This window comes from Genypterus blacodes, unplaced genomic scaffold, assembly GCF_046128005.1.
Source record: "Genypterus blacodes isolate CSIRO-AG114 ecotype Tasmania unplaced genomic scaffold, CSIRO-AGI_Gbla_v1 ptg000128l_1, whole genome shotgun sequence".
NCBI lineage: Eukaryota > Metazoa > Chordata > Actinopteri > Ophidiiformes > Ophidiidae > Genypterus > Genypterus blacodes.
Window position 1 is genome coordinate 1340131 of NW_027466930.1, and position 22370 is coordinate 1362500.

The window sequence follows — 22370 nt, forward strand, 5'->3', positions numbered from 1 at the left end:
TAAAATGAGCTCAGTTAAAAGAGAAGCTGATAAACACACGCAAGTGTGACAGACAGGAAGAACAAAACACTACGAAATTACTATAATAAGCATTGTTTTATTTCGAGATCTCACTCTGTAAAGCAAAGATACATGTAAATGTTTGTCTTTTGGTTTTGAAGTTGGTCTAACGTTTGAGGAAGTTGCCAGATGTTTTGTCATAAATAGATTTGGACTTTTTGCAACACAGAGAAACCATGTGTGCATGTTTGAGTGAAATCTGTATCAGCCAAACATGAAGCCCCCTATCATTACTTTCTTTTATTGATTTCCTGAAGACGAAGCACATGGACATCAGAAGCAGGTTTGTGAGAGTGAGGGATCGTTTCAATATGACAGAGAGGTCTGAGAAGAAAGCCGTACTCTGCTCAGACAGATGTTAGCCGTGGGAGATGGCTGTACATGTAAAGTCCCCTGACTGTCTCTTTCCTTCTTCTCTCTCTCTCTACACACACACGCACACACGCACACACACATTTGGGGCCTCTGATTTCCTGGAATTTCACTACATTACACACACACAATGACTAGCCGGAGATATTTTGGGCTCAGGCACTAATGTCATTTGCAGGAGGGATAGAAGGATAAATATTTTGTCAGGACTGAGCTCAGTGTGACACAGATTAAGTCTTAAGCTTGTGTGCCAGTGAACCAGATCTGTGTTTGGCATTTTGTTTTTGTCTCCCGGTAAATTTTGATAACATTCTGCAGAGCGTGGATGCAAACAAAGAGCCGGTCTCTTGTCAAGAGAATAATTCCTGCCTTGTTTCGTATCCATCTGCGGGGAGGCCCAGCTGCTGAGCAGAGCGGCATTTAGAGGGAAATGGGCTGAACCAAACAGAATCAGACGCAAATGTCACAGCAATTGATCCAAAAAGCTCTTCTGCTGATTTAATCCATAAACTATATAATGTTGTTATAAACTGCTCAGTCCTATTTATTTATAAAGCTCATTTAAATGGAAAGCAGCAGCGTGAAAAGTGTGTGGGCGCCTTGGAGCTTCCACTCATTTACCTTAATTCCTTAACACTCAATATAGAAGCACGGCGAATGAGGAGTTAATAAAGTATTACATGACATTCCATTGAAGTAAGTAATGTTCTGCACACATTATAACGTGGAGTGTGTGTGAGAGAACCTATGCCAAGTGTGACTTCCATCCAAACCACAGACTGATGGTGCAGCGCCTCCCAATGCACTTGAATTAATATGTGTGAGCTTTAAAGTGTCACTTTAAAGTGGACGACACCAGAAAACTGTCATATTAAAACAGTTACATATCAAAAACAGACCCGCTGGCAGTGAACGCAACATCCAGCATGTCCAGGGAGCGCCGGAGATTCATTTTCCAGAGAAATGACAAAAGAAGCCACATGGCCGTCGTTTGTTGTTGGTGGTATGTAAATGGCCGTGTTGGCTCTTTCACACACAGACAGACTGGGCCAGCTGATTGTGGTTTGGGCCTTCAGAGTCTGCCTGCATATTAGTGGACTGTGGCCACCGGTTGCTTATGGTGCAGCGGGTTCAGGTCTGGCATATACATACTGTACATACATTAACACACACATACACACACACACACACACACACACACACACACACACCCCTCCCTCACATGCCCTGCCCAGTCTGTGAAAGCAATTTAGACCACAGAGCTACAGACGGACCTGGAAACGTTTTGTCTTATATTTTATTTTATTTTGGGTGGAAAGTAACTATGGACATTGACTCTCATACTGTACAATTTGGCGGGAATTGTTACTTAATTTTTTCCATTTGGTGCTACATTTTATTCGGCATTTCCCTCCATTTATTTGATGACTAGTTAATGACAACTTACTTTGCACATTGAGATTTGAAATCCATCACATGATTAACTATGAAAATGTCACTTGTTGTTGGGTAGAAACCTTGTATCTGGTAGCTTCAGGCGTCAGAGTTACTGTTGTATAGAGAAGCATTTAACACTTCAACTGCCATAAAAGCATGAAAAGCCCAACGCTGACTGGAGATACACATTCTTGGACTCTAAATTAATCTTTTACTGTTGAATTTAAATGATGAGCTGTTCATACTGTCACATGAAACCTTGTATCTCCTGTTTTGTAGACCTTAATCACTGATGGCTCAATCATTTGACCCTGACAGGGATGTTCTTTCACTTTTTGATGCCTTAATACTGCTAATGTGCTTACTTGCTTACTTGTTATTGAGTATTTTGTGATATAAGTGCATCTACTATTCAGCATTTGAATGAAGTAGAATGCTGCGTTGCCTTTGTAACGTTGCTATGCGTCTATCTGTGTATGTACGTATATTCTGTATATGTCCTTTTTTCCCCCTCCATGTGGCTTTCCTGGAATATCCATCATGCAAACCATGAGCGGGCACACCCTGACTCTACCAGGCTTTAGCCAGCTCCCCTTCAGACCACAGCACCATCTGAGGAAGTTCATTAGAAACACACAGGCCTGGTGGAATGAAAATAAACAGACTGAGCTGAAACCTGAGCGCAGCCCCGACACAGTCAGTCTCATGTACACACCACAGCCCTAATCAAGCCAAGTGGTGGAGTTACTGTCAAGTTCACAGAGAGAGAGAGAGAGAGAGAGAGAGAGAGAGAGAGAGAGAGAGACACACACATGAGCTTACAGAGCAGTGTCTACTCATCTCTCTCTCTCTCTCTCTCTCTCTCTCTGTTTATACTAAAGCTGAGCCTTTGAACCAGCCCGTGACTGTATCCCATTACCTCCAGTGGGACGTGCTGGTGGTGGTATGGCAAGCAAAGGGGGCTGTGCATGATTCTAATCAGTTCATGTCTCAGCCGGAGAGAAGTCGCTCTCTAATAACTTCAGCCAGTGTAGTGTGGACGGATCTGGCTTAAGAGGGAACGCAAACCAGATCACTGAGAGAATTCCGCTCTTCTGAAGGAATGTGCGCTAATATTTCCCCTCAGCTCTTCGGCCTCCCACCCACCCACACACACACAGACAGACACAGCTGCCCTTAAGAGAGTCACGCCAGCAGAGCCGAGGGGAGAAGAGAGAGATAGAGATAGTGGCTAATGGCCGCTCTCCCAGCTGCATGGGGTCTCACACATATAAACATGTCAGGAGACGCGGGGTCGAAGGAGAGAGCGCAGAGGAATGGAGACGGCAGAGAGAGACTGAAGGGGGAGATAGGAGTGAGTGGATTAATGGGGGAATGTAAGAAAAGGAAAAATGTGAGGAAAGATGTGTGAGGAAGAGAGTGAGAGCAGAAAGAAGACGAGGAGAGCCGGTGCAGGAGGAGAGGGGGAGGGGGAGGTGGGGTGTGAGGAGGAGAGGAAGTCGCCTGTAGGTGATGGATTATCCCGACGGCTCGGCAGCGCCATCCATCAGGTGAAGAGCGACGGCCATCTAACCAAAACCGCACCGCCGCCTCCACAGACACCTTCAGGAGCATTTTGATAGCAAAGCGCTGCGATTATCCCTTTATATTCTCTGTATAAAAAGAAAAATGCTCCCAAACCCGAGGGATGCTTGTGATGGAGAGGTTTGTCCTTCACTTAAACTTCACCCGACCTGCAGAGCTCCCTGTTTGAACGCAGCGGCCAACCACAAGCGGAGGAAATGCAACATTAAGCAACAGTTAGCTTGTCCCGTAGCCGGAGGGCGATTAAGACGCGGCTCCTAAAGTCTGGCAGATGTTCAGGATACGACTTTCTCCCCGCTGACAGATTGGACCGTGCATGATCCACTGCAGCCTTTGGAAGATCTGGATCCAGACAAAACCTGGTGCCCAAGACCACGACTGGTCAACATCCACCTTCAGCCTTTAGTGAGACGTTACACTGTCCATGCTTTGGTCTGCAGAACATCTATAAATCCAATAATCTCACACTCTGGTGGAGCAGATGTTGCAGAACCTTTTTTTTACGGCACCTGTGGGATCCTGGGAGTAAATCAGTGGGACCAGATATAGGGTCAGAGGTCATGCAGCATCAAAAACATGGCTGCAGAAAGTACAAGCCTCTATGAGTTATTATCCAGCCTCACGCATGTTTTCCCGCCTTCATTTCCTGTGTTTATCCCAGTTTAATGATTCAGACACAAGCAGGAAAAGCAGAAACGGAGTTCTTTGTAGGGTTTTTTAGCAGAAACTTGTTGTGCATTTTTCCTTGCATAGTTTTTCGTCTTTATTTGGATTTCTCTTCCTCGGTGTGCACGGCGGGAAAAATGGGTCAAGGAAGGAGGGGAAGGGGGTTAAAAAAGGGGGGAGGGGGGGCCAGAGTGGGGCCCCCTGGTCCCTCAACATCCCTGTGTTGAATATGAAAATATATTATGGCATAATGTGTTCAGTATGCAAGCCTGAAGGAAACCATATGAAAAGATCCCAGACAAAGAACCTTCTGTGTTCCAAATGCTGCAGCTACACGCCCCCCCGCCTCCCCCCACCCCACCCTAGCCTCCCCTACCCTCAACCCCCCCCACCCCCATCCTTCGTCTGCTTCGAGTGAGTGAGCGAGAAAGAGAGAGAGAGAGAGGGAAGAGGTAAAAAGGGGAGGTGTGTGTGTATCAGAGCCTCAGGAGCTGAAAAAGGGGCAGTACACACACAACGCCTCACACAGCCAGACCCACCGGAGTACAGGTGAGCAGCACGACTACACACACACAAACACAAACAAACACATGCAAACACACACTACCCCGGACTACAAACTTGTATCTTATCGTTATCTGTCTTCCTGCAACTCTTTGTTGGCTGCAGACTTTTCCACCTGTATCTCACCAAATGTAGCTTTATGGAGGAGGGGGGCAGGGAGGGGAGGAGGGGGGGGGGGAGAGGGGGCTTTATCTTTGTTTTTGGAGAAAGCAGCGGAGTGAAGCTGCAGATGAGAGAGAGAGAAAGAGGGAGGGAGAGAGAGAGAGCCTTTGTGTGAGTGGATGACAAACATCTGTGGCGGCTGCAGCAGCCTGTGCAGGGTTGCAGGGCTGCTGTGGTCCCTGCCTGATACCCGAGCCCATTGTCCCGCCTGTGCCGGAGCCCCGTGTTGGACTCTGAGCGGCACTGTGTAACATTAGAAGGTGTATCCAATTAAAGACCTGGCTGGAGACTGTATTGACTTACATTTAGAAGTAATTGCTTCCTGTTAACACAACAGGTGAAGCCCGTTAACTGCTTCACAGGGGGGCAGCAGCAGGTTTGGATCAGCTTTACGTTGCTATAGATACATATGTACATGAGCAAACCATACGGCCTTTATGTTGGTGTGAATGAAGACATGTCAGAATTGTAGCATGCTAGTTAGTCAAATGGGTTCATGAGTAAATAAATGCTAAGCTCAGAGAGGCCCTGATGTTCCCTTACACACTTTGAAAACATTGATTTAGTCGCTGTGCTTTGTTGCTTTGATGTGTAATGCTTTCCATGATTGTTTGAGAAGATTCCTCCCTCCTGGCACCGGATCATCCGCATCGTCTTGATGTTTTTATCTTCGCCTTGATGTTCTCCACCTGTAACGGGGATAAGAGGATGAGCTGCATGAAATATAAACTTGATAACACGGCGCTCCCCTTGAATGATTGATGACTGTGTTAGCTGAGAGTTTGTCTCAAGTAAAAGAGAAAGATAAACACAGAGAGAAATCTGCCAGTTTCGTTGGCGTCTGCTACCTGCAGCACTAATGGATGTCAGTCATTACCCCAGCACAAGCCCAGACATGTGGAGCATCAGAGCCAGCGGAGCAATTATAAAGCAAGAATAACCCATTTTAGAGTGTGTGTGTGAGAGAGAGAGAGAGAGAGACAGAGAGAGAGAGGCCCTGTGAAAGTTTGCAGGCACACAGCAGCACTGAGCTCTCCGATCAGAGTCAATGTCACGACCAGCGGCTCAATCCTGAGCGAGGTAACTGATCCGCTTCATGTGGCGAGTGGAATGCTCACCTAGCCCCAGATCCTCACATCTTACATTCCTGGCCCGTGTGTGTTTCCCAGAGCAGCTGATGATGTACATGTGTCACACCTGAAGGGAGATTTATGAGTTATTAGGCGGCTGACATGGCTGCTACAAGATGTCTATTGATCCAGGTGTGCAGAGGAACATAGAGGGAAATGGCCAACAGGGACAAATGAATGATTACAGCTCGTGTGGCTGCCAAAAACCTTTTCTTTTGTACGTCGTCACTATGCGAGAGGGGCTGAGGGGGGGAGAGAGATCTGCTGCCTGCACGAGAATCCACCCGCTGTTGACGACGTACAGGAACTCTGTGATTATGCGCTAAAAGGGGCCAATGGGACAAACTGTAAATGATATCCTTGGCTTCAATCACAGAGGTCAACGGGTGGTACAGGAGAGACGGTGGGTGCGGCACAGGTGAGCGCTGTGGAGGAGCGTTTGAACTTGGATGTAATTGGAGGGTAGAGGAGGGGAGATGGAGGGATGAGATCACATCTCAGGTATGACAAGGAGATGGAGTGGATCTGTTGGAGGAGGAGTAAGACGGGAACCAAGCTGGATACAAGCTTCAGAGGTGGGAGAGGAGGAATTAAAGAAGAATTAAAAGTATTTCAACATGTCAGTATTGTGTTGCACACCACCAGTTAGGGTTAAGTGTCTAACATCTGCTCTTATTGTCTGGTTGTTACAAAATAGTTGTGGAGCAGATCAAAGGAAGCAATCAGGCCAGATTTGAGTCATTTTGGTTAAGTGGTGTTTGGACGTGAGGTCGTTTAATAATGATAAGAATCTGTCAGACGGGGAGGAGGAAAACATAACGACGCAGCCTGAGGTAAACAGTTAAACTCATCTCAGAGAGAACAGCTGGATGTTTCACACATCTGCAGGAATCAAAGAGCCGCTGTCGCCGCCGCAACCGGCAGAAACAATGCAGACCTTCATCGCTCCTCGCTGGACGTGATCGCGCCGGCTAGAGCCGAGGAGAGGAGGATTTATGTTTGTCTGTTTAAAGGGAGGAGGGGAGGGGCAGCGTGGTGTTTGGGTTGATTGTCTGAGTTGGGGCGAACAGTGTTTCTACAGGCCGCCGTGACTCAGCCGCTGAAATCACAGCCCTCCACAGACACAAACAATGTTAATGGTGCCAACAGACACACACACACACACACACACCTAGAGAAGAAGGTGACTCTGGTTTATGGTGCGATGCCTTTGAGGAATCTCTAAAAAACAATAGCACACTTAAAAATAATGATCACGTGTGCTTTGTTTGCTTTGAGTGTTACATCGGTGACTCACAACCAAAACAAACGCACCCCGATCGGCGTCAAGGAGACACACGTCTGATCAAGGACAAGGCCGTGTAAACACCCTATGTGTGTATGATCACACACTGTACCAGCAGGTCTCAGTATCTCAGTATGAGGAACGTGACGCTGGACGAAAGCTAGAAAAGTTTTATTTTCCACGACCAAATCACAAATCCGCATATTTGTTGTGTTCTGTATCGCGTCACAGCCACCCAGAGGCGAAGATAAAGCCATTCCTTTGGCAGGTTTCCTCCAGATTTCCGACATTCAGGAATTAATGAATTGTGACCTTCCTTCCCCTCCTAACGAGAACACTGGCTTTATCAAGTTCAGACTTTTATGAAGGCGTCTCCTCCTTTTCCTTCTCCGCCCTGAAAGCCCGAGTGGGAAAGCCGATCTGCGGCTTTGAAGACATGCGCCTGTTATTGTCTCACATGTGAACGCTGGCTGAGATATGAGATGATTTTGGAAATAAATCAAAGCTCATTAACAGCATTCTGTAATAAATCTCTCCACCGCTTCCTTAAACACCGACGCTTTATCTCGTGTGAAACTCCAAACTTTCTCTCGAGGTCTTAGATTTGAACTCATAAACGGTGGTGATAAGACGGAACAGAGAAGGAATCTTGTTCCAGTGGTTTGCCAATGTTGTGGGTGAATAAACACAAACATTTAACTTGGTAATAGTCATGTTTCAATAACACAACTGAGGAAAAGTATATTTGAAAGCTTTTGATTGGAGTGAAACTGTATTTGTCTTGTTTTGCAGGCTGCTGTGGATGGAACATGGGCTTGTAGTTGGATTTGTCTCCAGAATCAACCCTAGCAGCAGAATTCCTCTTTGATCCTGCACAGAGTTGGTTCAGCAAACTGGAGCAGTTATTGCACAGACAGTCTGCCAGAACACAGACAAATCCTCTCTAAAAAGGAGCAAAACAAACTCAAACACTGAATGCGGGAGGCTCCTGACCGCAGAATGACCCGGTCCATGAAGGAGTCTGGGTCCTACTTCTGATAGACTTCAACATAAATCAAAACAGCCACCAAAAATAAGAACTTTCCTTCTCAGTTTCATTTTCCACGACCAAATGTTTTAGAGATCAAAATTGATTATCCTGTCTGCGGAAACTGCGTCTGGCCTTTTTCTACAACACGGGACACCAGAATAAAGCAAATCTAATTGAAAGCTTTGGCACTCTGGACTCCAGCCAGCCTGTGGAATGACCTTTTCACCGTGAAATATTATTCCTCACATGCACCTAACAGCAGGAAGCGACCATATATACAGTTCCCCCTCACGTCATTGTAAAGTTATGCTCTCCAAGATAAAGGGCCAGATCTCTGAAAGGAAAATAATCTGCGGGCGAGAGATTGTGCTGCAGACAAAAGGCATGTTTTGGTGACTGAAATAGAAGAAGAACGTCTGGGAAAGAGTATCAGACAGATGCAAATACAGAAAACAGCCCCGTTTCTCAGCCGCCTTTGCCAGATTCGCAAACGGAGGATATCAGATTGTGAAATTTTCATGGCAATCGTCCATGGGAACTCCTCCAAGATGCGTCGGAGCTGCCCCTCCTGGGAGGTCCTGCTAGGGAACAATGCTGCATGAAACCACAGTCAGCTTCAGCGTCTCCTGTCGAGTTTGAACTGACTGCCGGACCAGGGAGTATGACCGGAACCAGCAGCAGTAACCTGGAAAGTTGACCCACTCTTTTCCATTCTCCTCTGCTGTTGTCTCTTCATACCTTCACTGCCTGCCAGGGAGGACTGAAGCCTCCCCGTCATTTTCCAGCTGGACTGACATAGAGAGAGACCGATTCATCTCATCGGGAAATAAGATTTTGTCGAGTGGAACCAAACATCCACATCCTCCCCTGCTGAGGGGCGTTTGTTCCTCCTGCAGCTGAATCGCTTCACTTCAGCCACAGAGATGGAGAAGGGACATCTGTCTGTCAGGAGAGGAGTGAGCTGGAGTCCAGGAGGGCTGAGGAAACCTCTGGAGGCAGAGCAGGACATGCCTGGCCCCGGGACTGACTGCAATGCATCATGGGAGAGGAGGGAATTCAACACAGAACAGATGAGCCGGAAAACAAGTGAGTGTTTATCCGGCGTCCTAATCTTGGCTGTTTGTGTAGTTGTAAATAACCTCCCAGTTGTTTGTTTGTTGAAGTGTAGTATATCATTACAGTAGAAAACCCAATTTACAGCAAATTGGTAAAACAGACCTGTCAGTACATCTTCACGCAGCCCTTGTTGCTCGGTGAAACATCTGTTTCCATGCAGTAAAAAAAATACAGACAGCAATGGAAATGCAATCATGCGTCACCATTAAAGGGCAGCGTTATTATGCAGCACAGCCACCGACAATAATGACCTAACTTGTGGGAAAAAGCTGTTCGGAAAGTTTTTCAGTCGCTTCGTTTTTACTTTAACAGCTGTCAACTCCCAAGTAAGTACGAAAAAGGAGACGTTAGCGCTCAGGAACAGCGAAGCATTGTGTTGTTAGATGGTGATATGGAAAATGGTGGTGAGGTAATTACCGCTAAGCTGCTCCGACGCATTAAAGAGAGTCGTTTTATTGTAGTGAAGCATAAAGGAAGCGTCAGAGTGGCTGAAGCCCTGATATGCATCTACAGGATAATCTCCAGCTCTCCTCCCATCCCATAATGAGTTTCCTCAAATTGAACACAAATCCGTGAATGCATAACAATGACAACGACACAATTCACACTGGACTACAGCTCTGCAAAGTCCCCTCATGGTGCAACAGGAGCCCTGGCTTCAGCCCCGCTCTTTTAAGTCTCCCACGGGATCCACAGGGAGGTTAGCTCACATTCAACCATCGTCAGATCCCAGGCCCGCCATTAATCCCTCTTTCCATACCGCTTCGGCCGTCACCCACGGGGGCCGGCGCTGTCATCCTGCTCACCCCACTGCCATCGCCCCGGTGAAAAGATAACATCCGACAGGGTAATCTGACCTTTGATACACAAACGCAGGGCTGGCTCCTGACTTAAATCCTCCTGCTGCGGGGGAGGTTTCCGCCTGCTCTCACCCACGCAAGGCCGAGGGGACGGGACGGGAGAGGGCAGCCGGGTAGAGAAAGGTGGAGAGGGAAACGAGAAGGGAAGGAGGTGAGGCGTTGGTGGGAAGGGACAATGTGATATGGAGGGGCTTGCATCATTGCCAAGGGCTAAGTTTTGTCTCAGCTGGGGAACAGGAAATTCCAATCCTGCCATTGCAGGTTGGAGCTTAGGCCCCTAAAGGGTTCACAGAGGGCAGAGCGTTGGAGAGAAGGCAGCATCAGTCAGTGATATCCAGACAGGCAGTGAGGGCTTTAGGCGTGTCAGCCGAGGTCAGGCAGGGGGATCTGCTGTCTCAATAGCTGAGTGGAGGATCTATGGGTTCCCATTCCACTTCAAAGACAGCAGAAGGGGTCATTAGACTGAGATAAGCCAGTCAATATTTGACATTGATTGGACACCTCTTCACCACTGTCCGAAACAAAGTGTTGCCTGTACCACTGCTGGAAGATCAATATTCTGTCAGGCTAAGCCATACGCTGTGTTCTCAGGGATGTGTTCTCAGCGTCATAATGAGTTTATCCCGGCAGAGTGATTCAGATGTGAGAAAGTGAAATGAAGCTGAAGGCTGTGCTGTCATTCAGCCTTTCCCCCCTCTGTCCCTCCCTCCCTCGCTCCCTCCCTCCGTCTGTGCTGCTGAGCAGGCTGGACTGCAGAGCGAAGTTTGCTAAGAAAAAGAAATCTGATCCTCTGTCTCTGTACTCAAAGGGGGTGTGAAGGTAACAGACGCAGTTAAATTGCAAGCAAAGGCTTATGGAGGTGCTGCAAGGCAGTGGAGCTCAGCACCTGACATAAAAAGGTAAGAAATAGATATATTAACCTTCAGCCAGCCTGGGAATCATTAGGAGAGTTTACAGCCCAGGAATTACGCTCTGCGCTCGGATGCACTTGTATGTTTGTGGCGAGTAGACGACCATTTAGGAGCTTTGTGATGTTTCTGTGATGGAATATTGTACTTATAAACTTCTGGGTAAAGTTTATATAAACTTCTTTTGAGCTTTTCCTCCTGCTGGGATGAATCTTGCTTCACTTTTCATTTTAAATCATAGTTTGAAGCATCAAAGTTATTTATCTGATCTAAATAACATGAATTAATTAACAGAAAGCTGAGTTATTTATTTATTTGTGTTATAGTGAATCAAATCCTCATCGTAACATCCAATGGATAAACAAAGGCCTAAACATTTCCTACGCTGTATCCTAATCTTGTAAATGCTCACTATTTTGGTCCTGGTATTAATCCCTGATGGGATTTGCACCTGCATGTTACTTGATCGGTAATCTGGCACCCACTAGAGGTGGAATGTTTACAGCCAATACACTGCAGCAGCCTGGTGACCGAGTGTTATTACAAGTCTGCTATTCAGCTCTCTGCTGGGACAACATAAGCTAGATCAGTTAGAAAGGCAAATAACTGATAAAAGCCTTTATTAATCATGTATGTGCGGGTGTCAAACCTGAACACAAGACACTAATAACAGACGCTGAGTGTGAGTGGCTGTGTGTCCTTTTAATAGTTCATAAGACTGATTTATGCCGGTGCTAGTAGTGGTGATTGGATTAGTTGTGTCATAATGCTTTTTCCCTGTTATGTGGTTGATGTAATAGGTTCTGGTTTTACTTTGTGGCTAGAGGAGCAAAAGGGCAGTGACGGGCTGATATGATCCTTTCGCATGATGGATAATGACATTTATGTGTTTTCGTGTGTGTGTGTGTGTGTGTGACCGCCTCCATCAGCCAAGAATATAATCGCATTGTGAATGTTTAGAACACAAACATAAACTTGAGTCCTTCTTTAGATGTGATGAGAAAATAAACAAAAGTACAATTACCTTGAAGGCAAAGACAGATGCACATTATTCATTTTTGCCAGATGAATAATCGCTCTGTCTTTATGTGTGCAGTATGTGCAGCCCGTACAGGAAAACTTCACTTTGATTGATTATTTAGATTGGCATGTCATTATATGAAATAAAAAAGCTGTCACGATCCGCGGCCTCGTTAAATGCTGAGAGCATCAGCGCTGTGCCAGCTGAGGAAAGCATCCAGCCATGTTAAATGTCAACCGGCAGTCAGTTACATGAATAATCGACCAGAAGTGACAAGTGGAGTTATTCCCTTTGAAACTGAAATTGACATTAAAAATGATGCATCACATCAGGTTTTGGCTCTTTTTCTTCTTTTCTTTTTGATTAGATTTGATTAATGAAGGAGGAGAACGCTGCAATCTTACATTAGCTTTAACACCGTAATCCTCAAATGACGCTGTTGGAAAGTGTAGATTGTAAAAAATGGTGCATTAAGGGGCTGATGTGCGTTGGAGAGGGAAACCAAAGGCATGTTGGAAGCACAGGCAGGGACTTTTCTCAGCAGTGGAGGAATGCTCGGGGAGGGACGCCGCAGATGGCAGAGGAAATAGCTCCACGGCCTGGAATGGAGCACTTCATTCCACACAACACACTCCACTCATTCTCTCTACTTGTTGATTTATCACATATTCTTCTAAGTAATCCCCAAACACGCAAAAGCAGTGTAAAATGATTGAAGTCGTTTCTTCAGGACTCTGTGGCCGATTTGTTATTTTCTTAACTTTCAGTCAGGGCGCTTTCCTGACTTTCTTATTAAAATGTTTATTTGAAAATGGTTCTCCACCTACGCTTGCTATGTCTGTCTCCAGCTCCAGTCTGCTGAGTGAAAAGTTGAAATGCTGTATTTATTTCTCACTGAACTGGTTGGAATCAAAAGAACAGCGATGGACAATCAAAACCATATGGTGCAGGAACAATTATGTGGGTTTTTAAATAGCATGTGCCGACCCAGACTTGTTAAGAATTTGTCCTCGTTGGCTCTCGGGGTTGTTACATTTAGAATCAAACTGTTTGATGAGCTTTTATTAGCTGTTGTGGGATCTTTCTTGGTTTTAATGGCAAGTTCAGCGCACTCTTAAGTCACCCAAAGTTACTCTACTTAATAACTACATAGCCGTCTCTAGAATGGAAAGAAGACAAAATCTGTTATTTTCTAACAATCCGAGATTTGTTCACTGATTGTCTCTCTGTTTTGTTGTCTGTTTGACATTAGATCTGACCAGGAGCGCCAGTTTGTCAGACAAGGAGCTGAAGGAGGCTCGTGTCAGGAGTCAGATCATTGCTGCTCAGCTCACCATCCCCAACTCCAACTCCAAAGGGGTTCAGCTCTTCAACAGGCGAAAGCAGCGAGTCAACGCATTCACACTTGAAAGTGGTGGAGAGGGATCGAGGCGAGACAGGGCAGAGAATGTGAACACCTCGTCTTACAAACCCACATGGGCAGAAAGGAGCAGTGAGGAGAAGGACAGAGACCTGAACTGTAAGAACATCGCTACCAAGACACCTTTTTCACCAACTAGGGTAGGTGATATCATGGAGGAACAAGGTGAGCATTTCCAGAAGGAGGAGGAGATGGAGAACACTGTTATCCAAGAAAGACATTTCCTTCCTGTCAAAGAAATAGAAGAGCATGAGGAGGAGGAGGAGGAAGATGAAATCCATGGGGAGATCGTGCATGAGATTCCCCCTGGAAGAAACAGCACAGATCAAGTGATGTTGGAACATGCTGATGGGGGAGCAGGCATGAACAGGGGTCACACACTTTCTAACGGCTGCCATAGTATGTCTGGCCCAGAGAAGATCACTGTGTCTTTATCCAAGCAGCCAGCTGCCATCACCAACCGAACTGCCCGGCCTTTTTTCTCGCCGCTGACAGTTCAGTCTCCAGAGACGGCCAGCCCTGTCAGGGAGATCCCTCCTGCGCCTTCCTACGCCACTCCACCTCTCCCTGCTTTCACTGTCACCCAACAGGTGGCCTTCTCACCTCCACCTCCAGCTCCATCGTATCCCACACCTCCTCTACCCGCCTTCACGAACCAACCCCCACAGACCTACACCAGTCCACCTCCAATGTCTCCGGTCATGTCCCCTACCCCCACTGTGCTATACCAGTCCCCTCCTCAACATTACGGCCCTGCCACGGCCCCCAAGCCTTCCACCTTTGTCCCTCAGCCCAGTGTCGAGAGGAAGGCGGCACCAGGAGTAAAAACGGGAATACTGGAGGAGGGCGCTGCCAAAAGGTCAAACAGGAAGGCTATGTTCACGTTCAAAGAGAAAACAGTGGTAGCTCCAAATCCAGAGCTGCTGTCTCTGGTGCAAGGGGTGGATGAAAAGAAGAGACATGGACATGAATCTGTGCCTGAGGCAGCACCTGAGGAAGAGTTACTGGCTCTGGGTGCAGAAGCCTCCAACTTCCTGGCCAAGGAGGAATGCAGGATAAAGGAGGCAATAGCTCCAGCATGGACCTCCTGCCTCAAGAGCTCCATGACCAGACCAAGGGAGGAGCACAGGCCGGAGCAGACCCTTACCAACGTGTCGGGGAAGGGGGCCGAGCTGTTCGCCAAGCGTCAGTCAAGAATGGAGAAATATGTAGTGGAGAATAAGAATTCAGGACAGATGAGGTCTCCGTCTCCAACTATGTCTCTGCCACCATCTTGGGTGTACCCGTCAAGCATGCCTGGTCGGGTCAAGGCCATTGCTAAAAACTCTGATATGTGCGCTCAGCTGTCACAAAACATAAAGGCCCAACAGGTGACTCAGCGGAAACCTGCTCACAAAGCCCCGCCCCCTCCTGTGGCGCCTGTGCCGGAGCCCCCTTCTATGGAAAACGGCTGCTCCAAGATAGAGATGGACCTCTCCAGGCACCGGCCCTACCAGCTCAACTCCTCGCTCTTCATCCTTAACCCAATCAAAGATCCCATTAGCACCTTACCCAGAGGAGCGCCGCACGCCAGGGCCCTGACGACCGCACAGTCGTACTCCAGACAGGCTTCCTTGCCCAGCAGTCCGGCTCCTTACTTTTCTCCACAGCTCACTCTCAGCCCCACAGGAGGAAGAGAATATCCATCAAATTACACGGAGCCGCTGTCTTCCGGGCAGCCACGGATCACTTCTCAGCTGTCTGCCTTCTCTCCTGAGCGAGTGTCTTCCCCTCGACAGGGGGTCCAGGCGCCAAAGCCAACGTTTTCTGCTAAGAAGGCAGGAATTGAGGCGCAGGTGTGGAGACCTTCTGTCTACTATTATTAGATCGTTTGTTTACATATGCAGGATACACCTAAGATAAGGAAGTGGCCAATATGAGGCCTAAACTTTACATTTCAGTGCTCTTTTTTGTTGATCTTGTGCCTTATTAGAATGTACATGTGGGTACAGCACCGTTTTCTATAGTTATATTTAATATATATAGTATATAATAGGATTGAACGATTATATCTTCGTCTGGCACTTAGAGTGGAAGTCAGAAAACTAACTACTACTCTGATCCACTTCTCAAGATACATATGTACTAATGATTGACTTTAGGTGGCTGCTCTGTTTGTTTATGGTTGAGTAAATATACAGTATAATCTGTTTCTTTACATGTAAAATTAGATTAGATTAGATTCATTGACTTTTAGTACGGGTGAAGTGAATGTATCTTAATAGTTGAGTGAATGTGTGAAAAGTTGCTTATGATGATGAACATGCCAAAAAAATATTCATTATCCTCAAACTAAAAATGTGCCATAGTTGCTAAGCACTGAGAAACCTTAATTTTGAGTCTAAATTACCCTGAGAATCAACTCAACACTTCCAGTCTCCGTTGCTGCCTTACAAAGCACTTTAGCAGATGTTCTGGCATCTGCTTAATGAGCTATGATTTCAAATTAAACGCACTCACATGAAAGTTGAAGTGAAGGAACTACTTTTATGTCTTTATGTACTCCGGGTTGTTTTTTTCCTGCTTTCCTACATTTTCTACCTAAATACATGCTGTGAACTTGAACTCTTTGATGTTTTAATTTGCCGACTGCACAGTAATTTGCTTTATGGACGTGCATATATTCTTTCCATGTCTTTAAGCTGTAATTCTGCAAGTTTTTCATAGAACAGAACAGCATCAATCGTTGTTGTTTCTGACTATAGGCTTTGTTGAATCTTAAACCTCAAGTCACTTTTCCCTTCTGAATGTCTCACTTAGTGATTCACTGAATCTTTCCTTCCTGATTAAAGCTTTGATCTAACACTCTGCTCTGACCTCCTTCTCCTTTTCTCATTTCCTGGCATCACACTAAAACGTTTCCACTTGACTCTTCTGTCTTTGTTATTTCACTCTCCTGCTTTTCCGAATAACAGACACAAAACTTTAATTCTTAGTACACATTCATTTTAAAATACAGTACTCAACATTTAAGGCTCAGACGGGATTATTTGTGCTTGCCACTGTGAGATATTGAGTTGTTTTGGTTTGTTGAACTTTTAGACAGATGACCCTTGACCTGCAACAAACGTCCCAAATCAAATACACAACTTTCCGAACACTCATTTTCCCTCTGCAATACTACACACAGTCTTCACAATATGATCAGATGTGGAGCACATAAAAGGGAACGTTTCTCTGGCCTCAATTGAGTAATTTCATATCCTTGTAAACATTATGCACCTCAGGGTGAGCAGATGACAGTAACCTGAGAGAGACACTAAAGACCAGGCCCATGTGTGCTGGTGTTCAGGCTTATAGATGACACACACATGTGTGACCTGGGTGACACTCGGCCTCAGAGTGAGAAGTAAACATGTTATCAAAACAGGTTCACAAACAAGGCCAGTGAAATGAAATAGGGTCTGTGATGATTTATGTGAGATTTTGTGATTCTGCAGAAGACAAATTTAGGCAACCACACATTCTTTGATTCTATCAGTGTATTGGAGTCTAAAACTTTTTTTTCTTGTGAACCAACAGGTGACAAAGGAGTCCTCCTCTGTGAAAACCCCCGAGACCCCTACACCAAGCAGGATGCCCAGCTTCACCAGGCGTTTTAGCAGCCCACAGGTGCCCACCACTGGAGCCTGGACTCCCAGCCTCCAAACTCATACTAACCATGCCTCCTCCACCATTTCCAAGCGCTCAGTCATTTCCCCTGTATCCCCTCCCACTGGATCCAGGTGCCAATCCCCAATGACCAGCCAGAACACCCAGCATTCCTCAGTCTCCACTATATCTACATCGAAAAACTCCCAGAGATCTTTCGTCACCTCTCCGTGTTCTCCTCCTTGGGGATCGAGATGCCAGTCCCCTATGGTGACCCAAAATATTCAACCCTCCACCGTCACCTCTGTTAGCACTTCCAGACCCTCCCAGATTTCTCCAGCTTCTCGTTCTCCTTGGGGTTCAAGGTGCCAGTCCCCTATGGTCAGCCAAAATACCCCATCTTCCCCTGTTGTCTCCATTTCCCCATCCAGACCCTCACAAACATCTACAACCACATCCCCATTCTCTCCTCCTTGGGGTTCAAGATTCCAGCCCCCCATGGTAAACCAAACTACTCAATCTAACAAACTAACATCTACAACAACCTCTCCCCTCTCTCAACCGTGGGATTCCAGGTGCCAGTCCCCCATGGTAAACCAAACTACTCAATCTAACAAGCAAACATCTACAGCCACCTCTCCATTCTCTCCTCCTTCGGGTTCAAGATGCCAATCTCCTGCGCTTTCTCAGTCCAGCTGGTCCTGTCCAACCTATAAACCTCTGCCCAGGTCCTCTGCCACCTCTCCTGTCCCCCCTCCAAAAGACAATCGCTGCATGTCCCCTACTATGAATAACCCAGACTCTAAGGCCAATCACCGCCTCCTCGCGATGAACATCATCAACGCTGCCAAACGTAAAAACAGCCCTTCCCCTGGTGCACTGAGCACTCACAGCCTTCCCATCTCACCTCTGGGAAATTCCCATCATGGTTATGACTGTCACAAGCCTCCTATCAGCCCTTTCCAGCCACGGGCATTGGGGGTTCAGTCCCCTACCTTTACAAGCCCCCCGCCTACTCCAACACAAAGGATTTGCTCCCCTGTGAGGCTGTACAACACTCGCTCTCTCACTGACTCTGATGCCTCAGTAGAGTCTGAGGATTCAGGCCTTAGGTCACCTGGCCTGCACTCCTACAACACCTGTCCCCGGGGCTGGGGCGGCAGCCTGAGGGTTAAGAGAAGCAGCGTCTCCACTGACCTGTGATGGCCTTAAAACCAGCTGGAAATGAAATAAGTAGTGTATTCTGACAGATTTTAAGTCATCTAGGGCATGGGATCAACCAGAAAGACAGATGCAATCCCACCATGTTATGGATCACACTAAGGGAAATCGAGTTTCATTGCTGTAAGTTTGGACAAAGTAACGTCTCTGAGACTTTGAAGAAGGATCCTGGACCTGGATTATATTAATGTTGTGGTATTTTATGTGACTCACCTTCATAGCGTGGACTGACAAGAACAAGCTTTTTACATAACACACTTGCTGTGGCTTGTGGGCTTTGAATACCAAACAATAGAATGATCAAAATAACCAAAGATATGTTAATAAGCTTTGAAGCAACTTTACACTTTTCACACTTTTACATCAAGCTGACTTTCACGGTCACAACTCAAGTATGGATTTTATATAAAGTAATAAACTGACTTTAAGTTTTCTCATCTGGCACGAGAGAGACCAATTATATGAACGCATTAAAAGAGAACACTTGGAGTAAGGAATATGTAAATGTAAAGGTTATTTGGACTGTACAGCGCATTGGCTCAGGCAGACTCCTGACAGTTGGCATTGTACTGTGTTATTACAGCATAGCTTATACAGTGCATTCAAAATGTATATAGCTTTAGAGTAGACTGGATAAAATGAATTTACAGTAATTTTCAATGGACATTTTGCAAAATTAGTAGGTGATACACATGGTATACACATAATACACTGTCAAAATATTCACCACAGTTTGTTCACACTTTTAATTAGTATGGGCAAATCTTACACATACCTATCAGTGCAATAATCAATTTACCACAAGGTGTATATGTCGTGTTATATACTGCATTTGCTACAATTTGCTTTACAGACGGATTGATGAAGAATGTTAGAGAGGATGAAGAGGTTTGAGTTACGTTGGGGATTGATGGCACCTATTTGATCAAACACTGTTTCCATGTCTGATATCGTTTTGTTGAAATTCAAATATTGATCATGAACATCTGATTTATGATTGCTATCGAAACGTGAAAGCTAAATGGCACATTGATTGTAACTGTCATATCAGAGATTGACTTATGCCTCAGTATCATTTGGAATGTTCATGCTGTAAACATTGCTTTCTAATAGTAACGAGGCCAAAAACTGTCATTTCTTTTAATGTCGTTCATGAAAAACAGATAACTGATTATTAATAAGTGCTTGTTTAGGAGAGAAGGTAACAGTATGTTGTAAGATGTGAAATACACATCAAAAATGTTCATGAAAAGGATCAAAGCAATGGTGTATTTTAAATACATGCATAACTTTAATGCACATTCTCTTTAATTTCCTACCTTTCCTTTTATACTTGATTTGCACTTCTGTTCATTCGATTTCAGCAGCTAAGGGGGCATTGTTTAGAACGTTGTTTGCTCAAATATGTCTTCATAACGGGCCAATAACTTCATATATATATACATCTTCTACATTAATTCATTCCCTGACATGTGGGCCAACAGCATCAGCACATTTCTACATTTGTACATGAATGTGTCTCTTGAGTGACAGAGACACCAGCTAAGCAATGACCTGGCACCTTCAGCAGGATCACTGTCATGGATTGGTTTCAACCTGGTTCAACCTCTGGACCGGCCAAACTCTGCTGACACTCTCAAAAATAGAAAACAAATGTGGCCTTTAAGGGTTCTGCAAACAGGTTCTTAAGATGTTGTCATACTGCATGCCTGTATTTTCAATATAACTCATATTTTATAATGTTATGATGTCTCAAAATGAATTCGAAATAAAAACAATTCAATTGACAACACACAATTGAATAAGTCGTAATGTTCATTTGTTCTATTATTTATCTCATATTCACTGACTTTACTGACCACAGTGGCATAAACTATTATGATGACTGAATTTGTATTTTCTGTCTATTTCTTCATTTTGTTTTCAGTGCCTAGCAACTCACACCCAGGTAAACTCAGAAACACCTACAGTATATATGTTAAATCACGCTATGCAGCCTCCTTTAATTACGGTTATTCTAATTACATTCCACTGACAAAAAACATGGTAATTAATGTCCAACTGTATTTGAAGCTATAATTAATTCTGCCACCTATACTAGGTTGTTTATATAATTCAGTGTCTTCCTTGCAGTGCAGCAGTTACAGCTTGTATATCGTGATCTCTCATTTACTTAATGTTGTTCATCATTCCAGATGATAATATTAACAGATTAAGAACTATATGGCCAGATTGACCTCTACAGCTTTATTATCTTCTGCTTTCTTAATGGTGCAACAACCACCATGGCTCCACCTAACTGACTGACTGACTCACTCTGTTTTTTCTGGGAAAAGTCCAGAGCAACAGCAGCTCAGGGTGAAAAGGAAACCAAAGCCAGATTCATCACAGGTTCATAGACTGCCATCTGTAGGACTCAAAACAAAAGTTCAAATAAGGAACACTGCAATTCTGCACACTGACTGCTGTTCAAAATATTAAAAATAAATATTTGGGTTTTCAATGATTTCCCAAACCTCTACAATTATATTGTGTTGCAAGGAAAGCTAATTTGTTGAAAGTAAAGTCACAGATTTTCTCTGATATCCCCTGTTGATCAAATTCTGGATGAATACAAACCCTAGTTCTGAACTATCTGTTTCAATTTTGTTGAAAATAGAATTGTAGTAATCTTGCGATGTCGGTTGTAGCAGGTGAGGGCAGATCACAAAGCAGTGCAGAACCTGCTGCTAACCTGGATGCTCATATATTATATATTATGTGATCCAAGCATACCCACCTTTTAAAGAAAGAAAGGTGTTATCAATGTGTTACATATCACACATTGTATTCAACTCACACAGTGAAACCTGAGAGAATTGCAGTGACATACAGTCGCTTGCAGTATAAACACTGAATGTCTTAGAGACTGTATTCACACACACACACAGATTATTAGAGAGTGATTGTTACAGTGCGGGTTGAGCCATGAACTGATTAGAATGGTGCACAGCCCCTCTGGCCCTTTGCTCACCATACCAACACCAGCACATCCCAAAGGACGTAATGGGATACTACTATCACGGGCCTGTTCAGAGGCATAGTATGTAACACACACACACACACACACAAACAGAGAGAGAGAGACGGGGCAGGGCAGGGCGGTTTATGACATAGAGATTACGTAATGTTTTGTCAGATAGATCAACATTAAGATCAAAATCTGGATGTTTATTCTTCTTGTTAAATTTGTTTTTAATGAAATGCAAACAAAGGCAGTCCATGCTGCACCCGTGTATGTGTTTAATATGGAATCTCTCTTAGTCACACGTGCCTCATGGAGTAAATTATCCCCTTTTTCATCACCATCGACACCTTTGTCAGCCCACAGTGGATGGGTGTGAAAATTCTCCCAAACTCCTGGCACCGTTTGGCACTCGGTAAACAGACGTTCACCCGCGAGACGGTAGAGGGCGCAGTTGAGGCGAAAAGGAACGCCAGGCAGGCAGGACGGTGTTTGACAGTGGCGTTTGTTTGGAGCACGAAACAACAAGGATGAAGGTTTTAAGCGAGCAGCCAGTTGTAGTAACGGGAACTAATCGAAGAGACGCTTAGCTGAAAGGAAACACCGTCTTCCTCTGTGCGGCACAAGTTTAACACCAGGGAACTTAGTAACGACCGAAGCGCAGCTGGATGGCTGAGCCGTAACGCTCCGCTGTCCCTCGGTTTGTTGTTGTTAGCCGCCAATGCTAACTATAGAAGTTGCGAGCTAGCTGGCCTAGCGAGCTAATGGTTAACGGGGAGAAAGATAATTAGTCGCATATGTTTGATTTACTTAATGCTGTCTGGAGAGTAAAACTCGATGCCGCGTAGCTAATGGAGCCCGCTAACTCTAGCCTGGGCGTTTTAAATGTAGCTTTGGCGA

General features: G+C 45.3%; 2 protein-coding genes across 2 annotated transcripts in view; both read left to right on the plus strand.

The window, feature by feature from the left end:
• Positions 1–4604: 4604 nt before the first annotated feature.
• synpo (synaptopodin) lies at positions 4605–20132 on the plus strand. Its single transcript, XM_076162760.1, has 4 exons — positions 4605–4668; positions 8053–9376; positions 13448–15450; positions 17177–20132. The coding sequence occupies exons 2-4, from the start codon at positions 9214–9216 to the stop codon at positions 18446–18448; spliced, it is 3438 nt and encodes a 1145-aa protein (XP_076018875.1). The 5' UTR covers positions 4605–4668; positions 8053–9213; the 3' UTR covers positions 18449–20132.
• A 1804-nt stretch (positions 20133–21936) lies between these two features.
• Positions 21937–22370, plus strand: part of tspan17 (tetraspanin 17) — a 13210-nt gene continuing 12776 nt past the window's right edge. Inside the window, exon 1 of the mRNA XM_076162722.1 lies at positions 21937–22370. This exon is cut by the window's right edge and continues 162 nt beyond it. The gene's annotated coding sequence lies outside the window, so the exon portion shown is untranslated.

Bases quoted from the DNA above. Each gene is read 5' to 3' on its own strand.
- synpo (XM_076162760.1), top strand. From the start codon at position 9,214: ATGGAGAAGGGACATCTGTCTGTCAGGAGAGGAGTGAGCTGGAGTCCA. The intron at 9,377-13,447 runs GTGAGTGTTTAT...GTTTGACATTAG, and splicing joins ACAGATGAGCCGGAAAACAA to ATCTGACCAGGAGCGCCAGT. The intron at 15,451-17,176 runs GTGTGGAGACCT...GTGAACCAACAG, and splicing joins AGGCAGGAATTGAGGCGCAG to GTGACAAAGGAGTCCTCCTC.